The following is an 18,433-nucleotide window of genomic DNA, read 5'->3' as shown; positions in this document are numbered from 1 at the left end:
AAGTTAAACATCATTAGGAAATACTAATTTAAGAAATATTTTTACTTGAAAAAAATATTTATGCTCAGTGATTCTAATTTGCCCTCCTTTTTGCCAAACTTCCCTTTTTTTGTGTGTGTGGTTTGTTTTTTGTGTGGTTTTGGTTTTTTTTTTGTCAAGGTGCCTAAAAGCATTTATTTCCACCCATTTAGTCAGTATTATCTTCAGTGGAATTAAATGCAGGAACAATTAGGCCTCATTTATAAGAGGCTCCTTTTGTGTTTTTTTTCTTCCCTGGCAGTGTGTGGCCAGAAGGAAGCCACCACTAACCATCTGTCAAAAGTATTATTACTATCAGCACCCTTTTTCCTTTGGAATCAGAAGACACAACCGTGAATCTGAGACTGCAAAATGTTCTCAGAATATTTCTGACAAATTTCACAATTTTAACAAATAGCGAAATTCAATTTAGAGTGGGTAAATGAAAAGTCCTACATACTTGCCCTTGTCAGGGTGCTGAGGACCAGGGCCATGGTGTGCAAATTATAACTCCTCATTAAATGCAAGTGACAAGAATGCTCTTCCAAAAAAGTGTATTTGTGAGAGAATACAGAGGACTCCCCTGTATTTAACAGCTTCCAACAGTAACCCAGACACGTAGTCAGATGATAAATCTCTGTTAAATGTATTTAATGGTTCTTCCTTGCAGGAACAGACTTCATTTCCCGCCACTGAAATGAAAGTGGATAAAAATACCTAAAAATTAAATTCCTGGTTTTGACATTTGGCTATGTACTCCATAACTTTGGCTTGACTACAAGAACTATTTGCTTTGTGTATCTGAATACTCAAGAGCACCATTTGGCAATAAGCAATTACTAGTTAGATTAAAAATGGCTAATTATGTTACTCACCATTTTACAAAAGTTAAAAACTGTTGAGAACACAGCTGGAAATAAAAATCTATTGCACAGAGAAAAACACTCTCACCAGAGGTATGTCCTGTTAAGTTATGACTACTATGGGCATGAATTTAAATGTTTTGGCTTTAATGACACAGCACTCAAAATGGCAAGCACCACAGGCAGGGGAAGCCTCTTGCCTAGCAGGAAACATGGACAGGGCACAACAACCCCACCCTTCAATTGTCTAACCAGCTTTAGTAAAACGTGAACAGCCACCTGCCATAGGTGGGAAGCTTTGTGAAGTTAACTGGTTCACCATACAAGTCATTACTTTAAGTCTCACAAACAGAGCACAGAGCAGGTACAGAAGAAATGAAAGTTAATTAATGTAATAGACCTATCAGTGTCCTGGGATTCTTGAAATCAGCTGTTGCTATATAAAAGCTAATGTAACCTAGCAGTAGCATCAAACTGGCATATTAACTGGTGCCAGGAAAACAGGAAACTTTAAACTGAAGCAAGAAAGAAGAGGGCACTGAGTTTGTACGGAAGATGAAGGATTACAAGGTATGAAGTATCATTCTTTTTCTCTACTTAATTTTATCAATCGGGAAGACACCTTGTCTTCCTCTTAAATAAAAATTAAAGGAAAAGCCTTCAGAGGAGGAAAAAGATAGTTTGAGGGACGAAGCCTCATGTGTATGATGCAAAACCAGGAGCAGGGGCATATAAATTCCTATTCTGAAAAGTAAAATTGCCCCTGCTTTTAAAAGGCTAAAGTGTTGAAGTTGTCAGTTGTTGAAACTGACTTTTCCTTCTGAAAATACAACATCCGTGTTACACGTGATTTTATGAGTACCCACTTTTACAAGCTTTCCTAATTTTATGAGGAAGAAAAGACAGGTTAAAAGCATCAGAACTGAAAAACTGTGACAGTAATGCCGGGCTGAAGCATTTCAAATTGCTCTCTTCTAAATAGGTTTTGCACTGCAAGATTAGAACAATGTGCAAGGCTGGAAAGGGACTTAAATTTTAAAGAAATAACTGCAGCAAAACCCCAGATGAAAATATATGCAAATTGACTCTGCAAAGATGATGAATATATCTTACACTGGAGAATCAGGATCAACTGTGTAACTAAGAACGTGTTTTCAGGTTCTTGGTACTGTAAATATTCATGTGTAAGTTTTTTAGTTGACCAACAGAGCCCAAATCTATCTTGTTATTTCTGCCCCACTATTCCACAAAGAAAGGTTCCGTAACTCTTAGTCAATAGTTTGAATGTATTCATGAATATTTATATTCATATAAACTTGTAATCACCCTCCTGTATTTAACGTATTTCTACACTCTGCCTGTGTTCCTGCTTCCCTGATTCCCCAGGTGAATTTACTGAGAGAAATCATCTTCTCCAGTGTTTGGATAAAGAAACCAACCTGTTTCCTCTTGCAAGACTCTCCCATGCTACTTATCATTGAAATAATTGTTTACATTTGTGTCAGTGTAAACCAATCTTTTTTGAATTGAAAAGTATTCTGGTATTATAAACAGCAACTAAGAACTAAGGAATGGTAACAAATAACAAAATACAGAATCATAGAATACGCTGAGTTGGAAGAGACCCATCCAGGGTCACTGAGTCCAACTCTTTTCCCCGTGTAGGTCACCCCCAGAATCACACCATGTGCCTGAGAGCATCATCCAAACACTTCTTGAATACAGGCAGGTTTGGTGCTGTGACCATTTCCCTGGGGACCCTGTTCCACTGCTTCACTGCCCTCTGGGTGAAAAACTTTTTCCTAATATCTAACCTACACCTCCCCTGATTCATCTTCCTACCATTTCCCTGAGTCCTGTCTTTGGTCATAGGAGGGAAGAAATCAATAGCAGTCCCATCTCTTCCCCTTGTAAGGAAGCTGAAGACTGCAATGAGGTCACCTCTCAGCCTCCTTTTCTATAATGTGAACAATCCAAGTGGCCTCAGCTGCTCCTCATACATCAAGTCTTCCAGACCCTCTACCATCCTCATGGATCTCTTTTGAATGCTCTCCAATAGCTTGATGTCTATTCACAACATAACACACGCAAGGGTATACACATATAATGAGTATTTCCTCACCAATACAGGCACTGATGTCATCAGGGCCAGGCTCCTACTTTCTTATAGATGCGTAATACCAGGTCATTCTTTTTCTGTCAGCTGCACCTGACAAATTTCCAACTCAAATAAAAGTTTCTTTTTAGTCTGTAAATACCTTACCACACATTCTGAGGTACTGTGTTTCACTCAAATTATTTTAGTTCAGCCTTAATTGTGTTCCCAACACCGGTGTTTTAAAACTTCACGTTTGGGCTAGGATGTTCCTCATTTTTAAATATATATCATTAATATGTTCTGATCTATGCCAATACTAATTCTTCAAAAACTTCTGTGATATCTGCTTTCCATTTTAGTTGTTCCTTTTCTAACAGTGCCTTCAGTTACAACTTTCTTTGTTTTCGCTCAGATTAGAGATCCATCAGAGATCATTAGATCTCCATTTTCTTTCATTTTAGCTTATAATTTTCCCATGGTACCCTAAAAATGCTATACAAAATTGCAGAATGGTTTGGGTCAGAAGGGAGATGGTGCTTTGAAAGTAATTGAGCCCAACTGCTTTGCCATGGATAGGCAGGAACATCTTCAACTAAATCAGTCAGAGGATTCCGACTATGTTTGATACTTAAATCTGAGTAAGAGCTCAGGTGCAGTGAAAAAAGACAGCAGTGAATTCAACAAGCATTTTTACTTCTTAATGATTTGGAGCACTTAGCTCACATTTCTTCAAATTAATGTATGACTTTGCTTCAAGATTAGCAAAGACAAACACAGAGATATGATACAGAAATCCCAATCACCATGAATAAAAGCTTAAAGCTTTTGCTTAAAGCTGAAAGCATCACCCAGTATTGGAATCCAAAGCACTGCAATAAGCAAGTATTGCAAACTTGACAAGGACCTCAACCACTCTCACACCCAAGGAGTCCACAGAGTTGAAAACGAACATTTTCCAAGTGCCACACATCTTCATCCTTTTTCTCCTTTTTTACGATTTCCTTTCAATGACTAACATGGGAGACACCCCAGGGACCAGAAATCCAGGAAACTAATGCAGTTAGGCTGCCAGTCAAGTCAAATTGAAGCATAACCACTGAATTTTTATTTCCTTCAGTGTGTTCCTCATTCTCTAGAAAGACCCAAAGAAACTCACTTGGCAGATATAAAATGCTCTGTAAGAACTAATAAACTTCTCGTTATTTTTTCATTAAAATCAGTATCGTGTTGGGATGTAGGATGAAAATAAAAGGAAATGTGAGAGTTGCTACAAAGCACTGTATAAAAGAGAAAAATATAGAGAAAAAAACTTGAATTTGCACTGAGGACATGACAGAGAGAAACAGTAATTTCACCTTAATGCTAACTTACACTAACTGTCTTGCATGGAGTTCCTCAACTGGGGTTTGCAAGAAGCTGAATATCTACCTCTGAATTTCCTTTTCAAACAATCATATGCAGGATTTCTCTACACTGAACATTTACCTCAAATGCTGCTAGTCAGTTTAATCTTATTTTGGCCTGTATATAATAATTTTGTAGCTAAAACATCAGTTTACTAGATTTTATTGCGTTTATTATTGTAGCCTCTAGCTTTTCTTACAGCAGGCAACCCAGCCTATTTTGTTGGATGCTTTCTAAATAAGGAAGGAAAGGATTTTACTTCTCCCCAGATGCCTGCAACAAATTACAAGACTGTTAGGAAAGCATTTGGAGACATCAGAAAGAATCACCACAAAAAAGCAGTCCACCAGTACTCCAGATTAGGACACCATGGGAGGATGTTTTTTAAAAAAGGAAGATTTAAACAAGAACAGAGAAGTGGTTCTGTATTTACAAGAGCTATTCTCAAAAGCAAGAAGAAACATCATAAAGCACACAAATTTATTAGTTCAGTAATGCAGTCTCTTGATTTTTTCGCTTGCTGGCTTATTAACTGGCATGAAACTTACTGAAGACTGTTGACTTGTTTTCAATAAAGTAATCCAGGCCAGAGTCAGATTTTGGATGGGTATCACCTGACTAATTTTGGGGACACAATCAGTTCTCTGTGGTCCAGATCAGGCTCTCAGACTTTAATAAAGTACAACATCTTTGAGAACTGAAAAGTTAAGCTAAAGACAAAGATCATTTCAAGTATTCAAATACTAAATACATGAAAAAACCTTTTCTTCCCCAGATGAAGCTCATGGCCTACTTTTCCTCCAATTAACCTGTCCCTCTATACTTGCCCCAATTGCCTTTACACACACAAAAGCCCAGAGCTGAACAACGATGAAGCCCCACCAAAGCTGAAGGGCTCCAATGCCTAAAACCGACTTAATTTTAAAGCCACAAATCCTGAAGCTCTTCATCCAAGTCCAGAGCAATTTCGACCCATTAACTAAGCCTTAAAATCTTGAAATATTTAAGTTTTCTGATGGCTAAATTTGCAGTTCTGTTCTGTATCAGCCTCAATAGTACTGGGCGGTTTGGTGCTAGGTTACAAAAGAAAAAAAAAAATAATCAGAACGCAGAACTTGGAACTCTTCTGCATAGATCATCACACTGAGAACCTCGATTTAACAGGCATTTTAAGTTCCTAAGAGAAGAGAGCTCCATGTAGTTCTAGAGTGGGAAACAATCCTGCCTTCCACAAATGTGGGCTCCTAGGAAAGGGAACAGTACGCCTTGTCACTATGTAACAGCAACATTTGGTTAACTTCTCAGGCACACAGAACGGGCAAAAATCTTTGAAGTTCCCCAGTAACTAGGAGTTAACCAACAGCTGCAAATGGGGAGGCTAGCAGAAATACCTGCTTGCTACTTTGAAAATGAGAAATAGACCCTGATAAGAAGTCTGGCTTCAGGAGAAGGCTCAAGGCCAGGGATCCAAAATGAAGAGATGGTTCCTTGAAGCCCTGACTGGAATACCAGGAGTTTAAATACACCTCCCTTCACAGATATTGTTAGCTGGGAGTCACAGCAAGCTGAACACACTGAGTCTGCAGACAGTTTCCTGCTCATGATGTTCATTGTTGTGAATCCTGTTCCAATGCAATAAACCTGTGGAGAGCCCACATATCAGAGAAATCTTTATTTCAATATTTATGTGTCACAAAAAGTGATGCATCACAGTTCTGTATGCTTCACCAGGTACTGCCATGTTAATCTTGTACAGGAAGACACAGAACGGTAGCTACAAAAAAGTAGGAAGTGCAACCTACCATTTAAAATCAGACTGAAACTTACTTACATGCCAAAACTATACTGTCGTACTTGTGGGGGCCCCCTCATGCAAATACTTCTTGATTTTCTGTGAATGCATTTAATATTCATTCAGCTTCTATTGTTCCCTATGTGACTTAAGTAATTCAGTGTATCCCTTCTCAAAGAACGGTAAGTACACAAGAATGCTTCAATGACTTTTGGCAAACAGATGCTGAATTAAAACACTGTGCTGCATGACGAAATTGAAGATAAGTTCCACTCAAGCTAAATGGTCTCAAGTACACCTCAAAATGACATCATTGCTAAGCAGGCACTCTATGTCCACTTTTTGTATTTTTTTGTTTCAACAACTTCCTATTAGATGTTTCCTGAAAAAATCCTCTATAAAGAGTGAGACTTACAGGACCAGGACCTAAGTGAAATTACTTTTAAAAAATGCTGTGTCAGCAAATCTCTCTGAAGACTGAAAACAAGAATGAAGCCATTAAAATATGTGTAAAGAGAAAGCAGATGTAGAAGAGAAAGACCATCTTCAGGCTCACCTATCCTTGTAGTTGATCACTGTATCGATGATAGCATTCATTTGTTTTGTCAGTTTGGGTGGGTTGGGTGACAACTTTTCTGCAGGAGGTCTGCCTCTTCTTTTCTTTGCTTTCTCTACATCCTCCTTCGCAGAATCTTTATCCACATTTCTTCGTCTCTTCCGTTTTTTAAGCCGGACTTCCTCTTCCATTTCTTCCAGATTTCCGTCTTCGATTGCCTGACAATCATTCAGAAAGTATGATTTTAAACGTAAGACAAATTACAAACAAAAAAGTAACAAATGGCATTTAATAAAACCCAGCACCGTAGGATCCAGATAATTACATTCAAAATGTCAAGCCTATTCCTAAACAACCAATTTACATAAGAGGAGCACAACAATAAAATGAGTTACTGGCAATTAAATTATTCTAGTAATTAATTTGAAGAATCCCACTATCACCTAAATAGATGCGTATTTTATCTGAACCTTGAATTCCACAGCAATTCCCAGTTTCACACGCAACAATGGCCTGCGGTACCTTGTGATTAAGTATATGAAAAACAATCTTTTGTTCATGTCAGTGGCAGTTCTATCTTATGTAGTTCCAGGCAAAGCAGACTTTGGTATCATATGGTTTCAAACAGGAGTGTTTAAACAGTGCTAAGCTCCCAAAGCCAGATCCCACACTCTTTGTGCACACAACAGACAGATACTTTATGCAGTAATGAGTCAACTTCTCTTCCAAATACTTTAAGCAACTTCCAAATTTCCTAAGCATTAAAGCCACCTCTAAAGTGTATCATTTTCTTCTATAATAGCAATCAGCAGATATGCAGAAGCACCGACAGTACAGTTTCACTGTAAAAATAATTTGTAACATGGGGTGCAAAAACCCCCACAATAACAACCCAAAATTAAACCCCCCACACAGTCACAAACAACAAACACTAGTTTCAGTTACCTGGATGTATGCTTTTAACCAGACCCAGCAGCACTATGCAGAAGGACAAAAACACTGCTACAAAAAACCAAAGTAGAAGTAAAGGGAACCTGTTCACATACTGAATATCAAGATTCATGTGATAAAGCAAAAAGCTGAACTTTTCTTGATCTGGGAAAGCTAGCGAAAGAGAAATAAAAATACCAGGTCATAACAGACCTGGAATTAAAAAGAAATAGAGAAAACCCAGGAAAAAAAAATCTTACAACTAGGCTTTCGGATTAATGCTTTTTCAGAACACAACTGATGTTGATATTTGTCCCTTTTGCCTCTCAAAATTGCCCTGAGTACATGCAAATGCTAATCAATCTTTTCTCGTAGCTGAAAGAGCTCTAATCATAAAGCAATTACCTTCATTTCTCCACAGCACCAAACATGGCTAATATTTATGATCATGTGAACATAACAATCTATATAAAAAGAGTGATTACAGATCAGATGTAATTTTTCTCAATTGTGTACACTGTCTCCTGAAAAACGTTTTGTGAACAAAACCTGATGCACAACGCAAAACAACCTGGCATGTTACAAACACCAGTGGGATTTCGAAATCTGTTTCCTATGCATCCTCCGATGTGCAAATCCACAGAATAAACATGAACACAGCATCCTGAGGGACAGCCTGAAACAAGGCCTTAATAATCAAAAGACAATTTACATCATGCTTCCACAGCGTTCAGATAACCACTATGAAGGAGGCTTGAGCTCTGATGAATTAGGAAGAAAAAAAGAAGGGAAAAAAAATAATCTGCACACAAAATCATTAATATTCATTTGTCAAAAGCAGGACACCCCTTATAAACCACTGCAGCTAACAAAGATTAAGAAAAGGAAATTTCTCTGCATATCTTGGAAGCTAGAAAAGCTAATAATAAATACAGCATGCAAGGCTGTCAACAGTTAATGTCACTGCTCTCCTTAAGCACTCAGTTGTACACTGAAATATGGAGAACACCGACTTCTGATGTGTTACACACCTACACATGCCTGTGATGTAGTTCTACTGAATCTTCAAGACGGCAATGAAAAAGGATATTTACCTTACCACTATCAGCAGGCCGGCTATCGGAAATCACAGTTAGGGGGGATAAAATTAACAAGCCAGCAAAGCAGCGAGCTGCTAGTCTCTTCATCAGCTGATCAGAAAAAAAAAGAGAGCTGGGGAAAGGCTATGTTTTCATATACAAGTAATTTTATTTTACTGAAAATTTAATACTGAAAGGATTGTGGCTACTCAAATCTGCTGTTTCATTCTACCTTCTGCAAGGCCCAAAGCCTTCTTCCTTCAGCCTGCTTTAATATTGACAACCACTTATCCTATTTGCCCCTTTACTACTCTGGGCATCCGAGTTAGATTTTTAGCTGAGCAGTTACTGATCCTTGTTAGCATTTTAATTAAAATAATACAATTAGACAATTTCATATATTATTTTAAAACCTGAAGTTGCATGAATTTTAAAGATGCATTTTTTACAGAAAATGCATTCCTATTGTCTCTCAGCAAATAGATCGGGTTTTGATTACTGAAACCAAGAAAAAAAATTATTATGATCTGAAAAAAAAAACAACAAATCAAGTTGGTATGTTTTTAACTTTGGTATCTTTGTTGTCATCCCATTGTCAGAAAACTGGTATTCTCTGAACTAAAATATATTCATATTTTTGATTGCTTGACAAAATTTCTACCAGCAAAAAGTAACAGTGGTGATGTTAACACAGATTTTACTAAGATCTTATTTTAGAATTCTGCACAAAATTCTTTCTTGGAGTAGGCAATATTTTGAAAAAAAAAATCAAGACAAGAGGAAAAGATGAAAATAAAAATATGTTTTTTAAAATATTACATATAGCAATGCTGTGAAGACAAAAATAAAAGTAAACGTCATGAATACTAACATATATTTTTGCATTCTTAAAATAATTTAATAGCAGACAACAAATAAATTCTTTGCATACTACAGACCTACAAATAAATATTAAACTGCCTAATATATCAATCAATTACTATGCTCAGCTTTCAAATTCATATTCAGGAATTTGCACTTGGACAGTTTTCCTTAAGACTTTAGTGATGAAAAGGCAGTGAGACTATACCAGCAATCCCAAAAATGCTATGGTGACTCCTAGCATTAGTTCTGGCATGGCAAATTTTTATTTTGCATATGAACAGTAATATTTAAAACTAAACCTATATAATGTATGCTGCCTAAAAGGTGACTTACAACTGTATCACACACATCAATTATTAGCAGATATCAATGCTCCATGCATATGTCAGCACAAAATGCGTATGTGTACGAGCAACAAAAATATTCATTACGCTAACCCATCTGACTGAGAGCCTTGTTAAAAAACCTTGCTGTTGTAGGACAGAATTGTGACACTGAAGACAATGACCTTCCTAACCTTTTCCAGCATGATAATGTTACAAATCCCAGACACATATCTTCAGTTCCTGACAGATGATGGGCTGTGCTAGGGTTCAAGATAGCAGAGACCTCTCCCATGCTCAAATGCCTCTGGACTAATGAACAGCCGGTGAACCAAGGAAAACAGTATGCAAATAAAAATTTAACACTTTCCTTCCATTAGGGAAAAAGGTTCAGTGAGTACAACAAAGTTTCAAGACTTCATTTTTTTTGAAAGAAAGCTGTGAAAATTTAATGTCAAATTTTACAAAGGGTTGGGCACCTTATGAGAGGATGATATGCCAGGGGAAGTGTGAGGACCCAGTGTTAAGTCCAGTACTGACCAAATCTTTCCACATCTCTGAAACATTGCTGTATCCTGGTCCATGTACCCAAAAAATTTTCCCTGCTGAAGAGCTAAGAGCATGCAGGCTTCTTAGAGCACCAGAATTTTAAGTAAGAGCATACTGATCATGGATTAAAGAATCACCTGCAAATCACAGCTCTTGTGACAAATACTACCATGTGAACAGATTTCTAGTATGCTAATTAAACTCCATGTTTCCATAAAAGACATATACACATAGGTTAACAGAAAGAAAGTAAGCTTCTCAACTCCCTGAACATAAACACTAAACCAATCATGTAACAGTTCCAAAGGAACGAGCTTTTCTGGTAACAAAAATAACCTACCTTGGCATTGTACTGACCACTGGCCAAGAGGCACTAGGCTTAGGGGCTGTTAAGCTCTTAAAACCAAAAAAGGCATCAGTAATGAACAACAGATTATTTATTTATTTTCTTTTCCAAAATAAAGCTCCCATTTACTAGTTTAAAAGAGAAGAAAGAACTAAAAAAAGCCCACAGAAGGATAATGACAAACACTGAAGAGTACCTGCCCATATCTATTTCTCTCTTTAGCATAATCCTTCACGTCCTCTACTGATATCTCGAGAGAAATTTCACTTTTTTCCCCCCATCTTACTAAATTTGAAAACCTACTTCTCTTTATCTTCCACTTTTATTCTGAGACAAATCTTACAACTCATGAAGACGTCAAACTTCCTCTTCTCTAAAAGATCTTTTCAAAATCCAGTTCTCCTACTTAGTTTCTCAATAACATTCCTGGTGTCTCAGACTGTTTCTAATTTCCACACATTGGAAGTATTTCTTGGCTCTCTAAAGCAAGTTACCTTACATTTTAACTAATTATTTCTTGCTATACTATAGCATAGGGGTCAGTATATTGCAGATAAAGGCCATGAAAAACACCTTCAATACTTGACAACTAGATGAAAGTGCATAAGAAATTTTATCAAAAGTGCAAAAACTGAATACCTGACTACAATCATAATGATTAATGAAGAGTTATTTTAACTGAATTTCCACTCCCCACTGGATAGAATTGCCCAACTGACTTACCAGAGCAATTTCAGTGGGATGAAACTATAGATGAAAAGATACCAAAGGCAAAGAATTATTGAATACCTCCAGTTACTCCTTGCTTTCACTGATGATTCATTCCCCTCCACATAAGTAATATTCAAAGAAATCTCCATCTGGCACTTAATTAGAAATGAAAGCATTGTTTTTCTTAAAAAAGCAAACAAAATGCACTTATTGCAAAACACAATAAACTTGAAATAAATGGTCTCAGATGTAGTGGACTTCCATAAAAAATGGAAACCAAGTCCTACAACCAGATGTTAATCAGTCTGGGTCTGCATCTTCCCATTGCTGAAACTCGCTTCTTTTTGAGAAGCATAAGATAGATTTTGTTCACTGTTTTGCATTTCAAAACTATTAATCAATAGTTGCTTAATTATTTGCACAGAAACTCCAAGTGCCTATTTTGCATTAAACGCTAAGGAAAATAATAATACAAATTATATATAATTTTTCCTTGCATTTTGATTTAAAGACTAATGTCAAAAACACCTAATAGACCTATGCAAGAACATTTACCTTTATAGATAAATGAAACAGATAATATATTTTTTTTTTTTAAAAAAGATATCTTTAAAATAGAAGTGCAAAGTTTTTATGTTCAGTGTTTTCCTTCTGGTCTGAGAAAAATAATTCAGATAAAATATCCTACTACTTAATCTTAATGTTAAATATCCTAATACTTAAGCTTATTCTTTAGTGTGACAATCACTAAGTAAAGCATCATACAAAGGCAGAACTGAACAACTTTTTCCAAGTTATGACAAACTATATTGTCAAGGACATAAATTTTCTACTATTCAAAAAAGAAATATGGTTAAAAAGTATATACCAGTAATTAGTCTCATTCCTCACTATGGCCCCCCCCGCAGTTAATTTGAATGCAACCACTTGAAGTATTTTGCACCTGTACACTTTTAATTAGCCTACTGAAAGAGTGAAGAGCACAGTAATTATTGATGATACTAGGTCCCACAGCCTCCTCAGGGAGCAAAAGAGAAGGGCTTCATAATGAAGAAGGAACTGGCTGACAAAAAGGAAAAGCTGTATCATGCTGGCTGTAAGGATTCTTCACAGAAGCAGTCAGAGCACTGAAGAAATACATACTCGCTGTATTAAGACACTGGGTGTGGAACTACTAGAAACTGTCAGTATTCTGTGGTACAGCTACTCAGTCACACTCTTAAAAGACATACAGAACCATCTCCAACATCTTCAGTTTTGAAAATAAAAAAAAAAAAACAAAAGCTGAGTAACTTCTATACCAGAAACTACTGATATCAGCCTCATATTCAGTATTGCTAAACTATTTTATTATGGTGGGTTTTATTTGTTTCTTCCCAAAGTCATCTCCTCTTTTTAGAAAGTTCAATAGGTTGCTGCACAAGCCACTTGGGAGTAATAGCCAGTTTCTAAACACAGTGAAAAAAAGCTCTTACATTCAAAAATAGAACACAATACGTAATGAATTTGTGAAATGTTGTGCAGGAAAGTTGCCACACGATAAACAAACATATTCTGAGAGGGATGTTACGACAGCAGCTCTGAACAAGTTGGTGTCCTGTGTCCTTTAGATTGCTTTCATATTGCTCTGAACCTTGCAGCATATCCATGACTTTAAGAGTAGAATTGTTAACATATTAGTATCAATTAGAAACAATTGTAGGTATATTTGGAAATATAATTAGAAAAGAAATTTACAGATTAAATGAGACTTAAGTAACCAATTTAAGAAAGACACAGCATGGCTGTCACAAAAATATTGTGGTTAAATTTATGGGGACAAAATCCAATCATCTTTAAAGACTCACAGTTGTAAAAGAGTACACTTAATGTAACCAAAGATATCTTCCAAGATTGCTTTAGCTAATTTAATTTCAGTTTGCAATTGTAACTTGAAATAATGAAATGACCACAAAATGGGAAATACATAAGATTAAGTAATAGTTTGTGGGGTTTTTTTAAGTTAATGTGATATAAATTCTTCTATACATACTTCTTTTTTGTGGGGCCTGGGGCAAATGGTCTATTAATTAATGTGCATACATGAAGATAATATCCAGTGATATAATTAAGATGCAGAAAAATGGCAACTTACTTTTGTATATTAGCTGTTGTCTACAAGATTTATAAATACTGATGTGAAACTGTGAGTTGGTTTCCTTTGTCTTCTGTAAAGAAGGTTTAGATGTCTTCAAGTTTCCTTGCCAAAAGTGAATCAGATTAAAAATAAAAAATGAAGAGGACCTCTCAACAAGCTTGAAAAGGACAGTAAAAATCTGTCTTTTTAATGACTGCAGGTGACAAAGGTTGTTGCAGTAAAATGGATGTGCAGAAAATGCAAGAAAGCCTCTGAGAGGAAGTTTAAGTATCAAAGAAACACAGAATGTTAGGGGTTGGTAGGGATCTCGAGAGACCATCAACCCCACTGCCAGAGCAGGATCACCTGCTGTAGGTCATACAAACTAAGAAGCATTTTATTTCACATGAATCACAGAAAGGTCCTGTTTAGAAAAGGCTGTGAGTACCAACAAGTCTTCCTCAGTACCAGCTGCAGTCTTTCTATTTGTGAATGATCTATTATATGCAATTTTCATCAGCACAGAAAAACAGCTGATTGAAACTACATGTTTCCTGGCTTCAAATTCATCAAGAAGTATAAAGACATCCCTGATATAAAGATATGGTTTATACCCTAACTACATCAGTCCTTTGAAAAGAAATGTAGTGTTGGCTCTTTCTGTGGCCATGTATTTGCTTCCACTATACCTTGCTATCACTTCTACACTAATAATTGACAATTCTAAGCATTGGATAAGGGGAATCAGATATGACCAACTCTCGTTCTGAAGCATAAGGTACCATACTCCAGGAGAAAGTTTCCTATATAGACTCAGCCACCTATTCTTCTGCCATGAAAGCAACACAGCTGAGGACTTTAACACAAGGGATGATTAGCAGATTTCCAGTGTAAAAATCACCCACTTGGAGCCAAATTTCTTGCTTTAGAATATATGTCTATAATTGAAGTGCACAGATACCCAGTGATGCCTTCTAATTGCTCAGAAAAATAATAGAAGCTTTTTATCTCTTTTTGATCATCAGACTGACAGATTAACAAAAGACATTCATTTTACAGGGGAGCATATATTACACACATGCCTTGAAACACTACAATTCTTAATGATGCAACATCAGAAGCTTACAGTACAGAGTTCAAACTGGCAATTCTATGCATGTCAAAGTAAAATAAGCTTCTGACTCAACAGTCATACCACCAAGTGCTTTCACATGTTCTCCTTCTTCCTTGCTCCTAAGTATATTCACACATTCTCAAACAAAATTCAAAGTTTAAAATGTGGAAGACAACCAAGTGTGAGCAAAATGGAAGACAAACTTTGAAAGCAAAAAATTTTACTGTGCATAAAACAAATATACTGAAAAAAAGGAAAAGATGAAAAGCAAAGAAAAAAATAATGACTTGTAGGAACTATTATAGTTTCATTATTTTCCAGTTGGTATTCATAAGATCTCTTGTATCTACTTATTCATACAAAATAGTTCAAGGATTTTTCCAATAGAATGTGAAATTGGTTATAGAGATCTACCAGTATTAATGCAGATATTTTGGGGCTATTAAGAATGGGAAGCATGGAATGCTACCAGAATGTGATGTGAGAAAATGGATGGCAAGAGATCTGGCTACTCACTTTATATGCTGACAGAGGAAAATATTTTACTTATAGACTGTGTTTAAAAATTGAACGGTAGGAGGTAGCTGTTTAAGACAATTCCAATATAGATTTTTAATAACTTTTCAGAATTTGGATGAAGATATCATAAAAGGAACAAATGGGCAATTTGCTGATAAAAGCTAACTTGTATGGATCTTTTATGTATTTCATACCAAAGCAGTCTTTTGTGAGGCTAACTTCTACCAGGGACATTCCATGCTTCAGCATGCTTCTAAAGCTGCAGTTTTCAGACTGACAGGACTTACAGTAGATCTTGACCCTTTAATATGCATATCATAGCCTAAAAGTAAAAATCTAACATTATCAATCTCAATGCCTTTTTGGTCTTCTGGGATAAACTGTTGGGCAATTCACTCTCTGAGAAGAAAAAACCTATTACCTAAGCAAAGGATAACTGAAGAATACAAAGATGATTTCTGGAAAGGCCATGAGGTTTAAGAGGAAGTGAAGTTTTTCAACAGAATGAGGTAGTACAGTATAGTCATGCGCATGTATGAAAAACTAGAGCAAGGCTGTAAGTGGCAACAAAATAATCTCATTTTGAAATCCAGCTAAAAATTGTCAGACACAAAGAAAAGAATTTATAATGCAAATCCATTAAGACATAATTTGTAACACTCTGAAGTAGACATTTTCAGAGTACAGGCTGAAATTACAGAGGTATGGTTACTGGAAAACTTCTGTAGTATTTTCCTTTTTTGAAGTTAAAACTTCACTGCTAAGGTAAGGAAATACATCATTCTACTCACCAAGCAGAGTACTTCAGATGACTCAAGAAACTAACTGCCTAAGGACTTCTGCTTACATGCATAAGAATAGGCCAAATAATTTGTGAGAAGTACAGTGTGAAACTTTCCTGTTCTTTTATATTTGCTAAGTTAGTACTTTCAAGCTTTTTTATATACAAGAACAGATGTTGCTTTCATTTAAGTTGTTGTTTCTAGAGAAGCAGCAGACCTCTGTGTACACTGATCCCCATCATGCCTGCTGCAAGGGAAACACCAGTGCAGAGCTCCCTATCACAGGCTCAGGTCTGCCTTGGTAAGACCACTCTTTGCTGCAACAACCTGTTTGCTCCTGATGACAAGGCAAAATCCTGAATGCTTCCCTTTTTGTAAAGTGAGTAGTTTGGCCACAACATAAAGCTGGAAAGTTATGAGTAACTTCCTACCCATGTCATAAATGCAAATCAACACAGGAAAATTTATTCCATCTATTCACAAGTATGAAGGGTGACAAAAAGCCACCTACTGCATATGACCTATCATCACTACTGTCAAGGCACGTTGGAAAACATAACAATGCTGTAGGTTCAAGTACTGAAACGCTTGCTAATTCTCCTTCTGTTGCTAAATGCTCCCGGCAACAGTTAGGTTTTAAACTTCAAATGCAGAAATTAACTTTTGGTGTAACTGTGTTTCGGTTTTGGAAGCTGGTCTGAATTTTGACCTTCTATATTAGATGTATTTCTGGCATCTTAACGGCAGGGCCTAACCTTTAGGCAAAGTTTTACACTTGAAACAACAATGTTATAACAAAGTCTGAAATCCAGAGTTTTAACTCATTATTGACAGGCTATATAAACTTGGTCAGAAAAGCATAGCTATTTCAGAAAAAATGTAGCTTATTTTACTCTGACGTTAACAGTACTACTCAATTTTTTAAATGTACAGGAAAGCGTCTACATGACACAGTTATTCTTATGCTTTCTAGAGGACAATAGGATGTACAATTCCAACTGAAAGTGTGTTACTATTTGTTATGGTAGTTTACATGTGAGATTATATAGACAAACCCACATCTTTTAAGAAAAGAATCCTGTGGAAATATGGCAAAATGTTTTACTGACAGGTATGGCTCTGAAACAGCTGTTTGTATCACCTGACTTCAGGTCCTTCTCATATAAAACCTATTTCTGGATCACTAAATATTGTTTTATTGAGAATTTGAGAATTCTCTCAAATGCTGAAGAGAAGGTATTTCATTAGTTTCCAAAATTAATACTCTCAAATCCTGCCTTCAGATTCTGAGAAAGATACCCATATTGCAAAGCACATTTTTTATAAACTAAGAAACCTATCTTGCCAAAATAGAGTGAAAGCTATCAAGTAGGTGCATTTAAATTCTCTCTTACACCAAAAGCCAGGAAAAGGCCTTTTCACCTAAAATGGTTCACTGGTTTAAATCTCACTGCATCTTAAAAGTAGCCATTTTATCCCTTTTCTTAATAGATTCTGAATGGAATATCCTTAAAAAAGGGCATGAAAGATAGTGACACTCAGAACATAAGAATACCTTAGTTTTGTGAGTCTTAAAACATGTTGCACTTCCTAATCCTTCCAGAAATCAGCTTTCTTGTTCATAAAACCGATCAACCTCACCTTGCACATTAAAAATAGCACCTGGATTCTGATGTAGTACCAGCAATTCTGATGATTGCTGGCCACAAAACAGACAACACTCTTAAGCTTCCAGTGACAAAGTCTTTTAAATGTGACTTGTTTTCCTCTGCAGCTTTTCAGTTGGATGCCATTATAGATTCACAGAACCATAGAATGTTAGGGATTGGAAGGGACCTTGCAAGCTCATGGAGTCCAACTCCCCTGCCAGAACAGGATCACGTAGTGTAGGTCACAAAGGAATACGTGCATGTGGGTTTTAGATGTCTCCAGAAACAGACAATTCAATATTATAGTACCTTGTTAAGATCAGAATGCTATTTCCTTCTAATGCCCTGAGCATGTACACACTCAACTGTTAAGAGGTTTAGCAGCAAGTCAATAAATTTTGCAACTGTACCCAGAAATGGTAGAGAGAAGTAAATAACAGAGGAAACCAGGTCTGAACTATGCAGATACACTATGCACTAGGCGAAAGCTTGTTTCTTTTCTCTTCCTTCACAGAATCTCAGCTTCCAATACAGACCATATAAAAAGACTTCCATTACAATTAAAACTAACAACCAGTAGATGAAAAGTGTAGCTAAAACAATTGTTGAATGTAATGCTGATTTTTCACACAGCTATTTCAAAATGCAATGAAGACTACTGAAAGATCAAACTCTACCACCAGTTTAAAAAACCACACCTTATAATATCTTCTTAGCATT

General features: G+C 36.3%; 1 protein-coding gene across 4 annotated transcripts in view; it reads right to left on the bottom strand.

Moving 5' to 3' along the window:
* Positions 1–18,433, bottom strand: part of SMARCA2 (SWI/SNF related BAF chromatin remodeling complex subunit ATPase 2) — a 116,140-nt gene that overhangs the window by 11,042 nt on the left and 86,665 nt on the right. For all 4 annotated transcript variants that reach the window (XM_071731283.1, XM_071731286.1, XM_071731287.1 and 1 more), the window contains one exon: positions 6,732–6,949. In XM_071731283.1, the coding sequence (XP_071587384.1) occupies positions 6,732–6,949 (218 nt within the window). The remainder of the gene's footprint in view (positions 1–6,731; positions 6,950–18,433) is intronic.

This window comes from Heliangelus exortis, chromosome Z (assembly GCF_036169615.1).
Source record: "Heliangelus exortis chromosome Z, bHelExo1.hap1, whole genome shotgun sequence".
NCBI classification, from domain to species: domain Eukaryota; kingdom Metazoa; phylum Chordata; class Aves; order Apodiformes; family Trochilidae; genus Heliangelus; species Heliangelus exortis.
The sequence above is the reverse complement of the archived record's forward strand: the minus strand, read 5'-3'. Positions and strand labels throughout refer to the sequence as shown.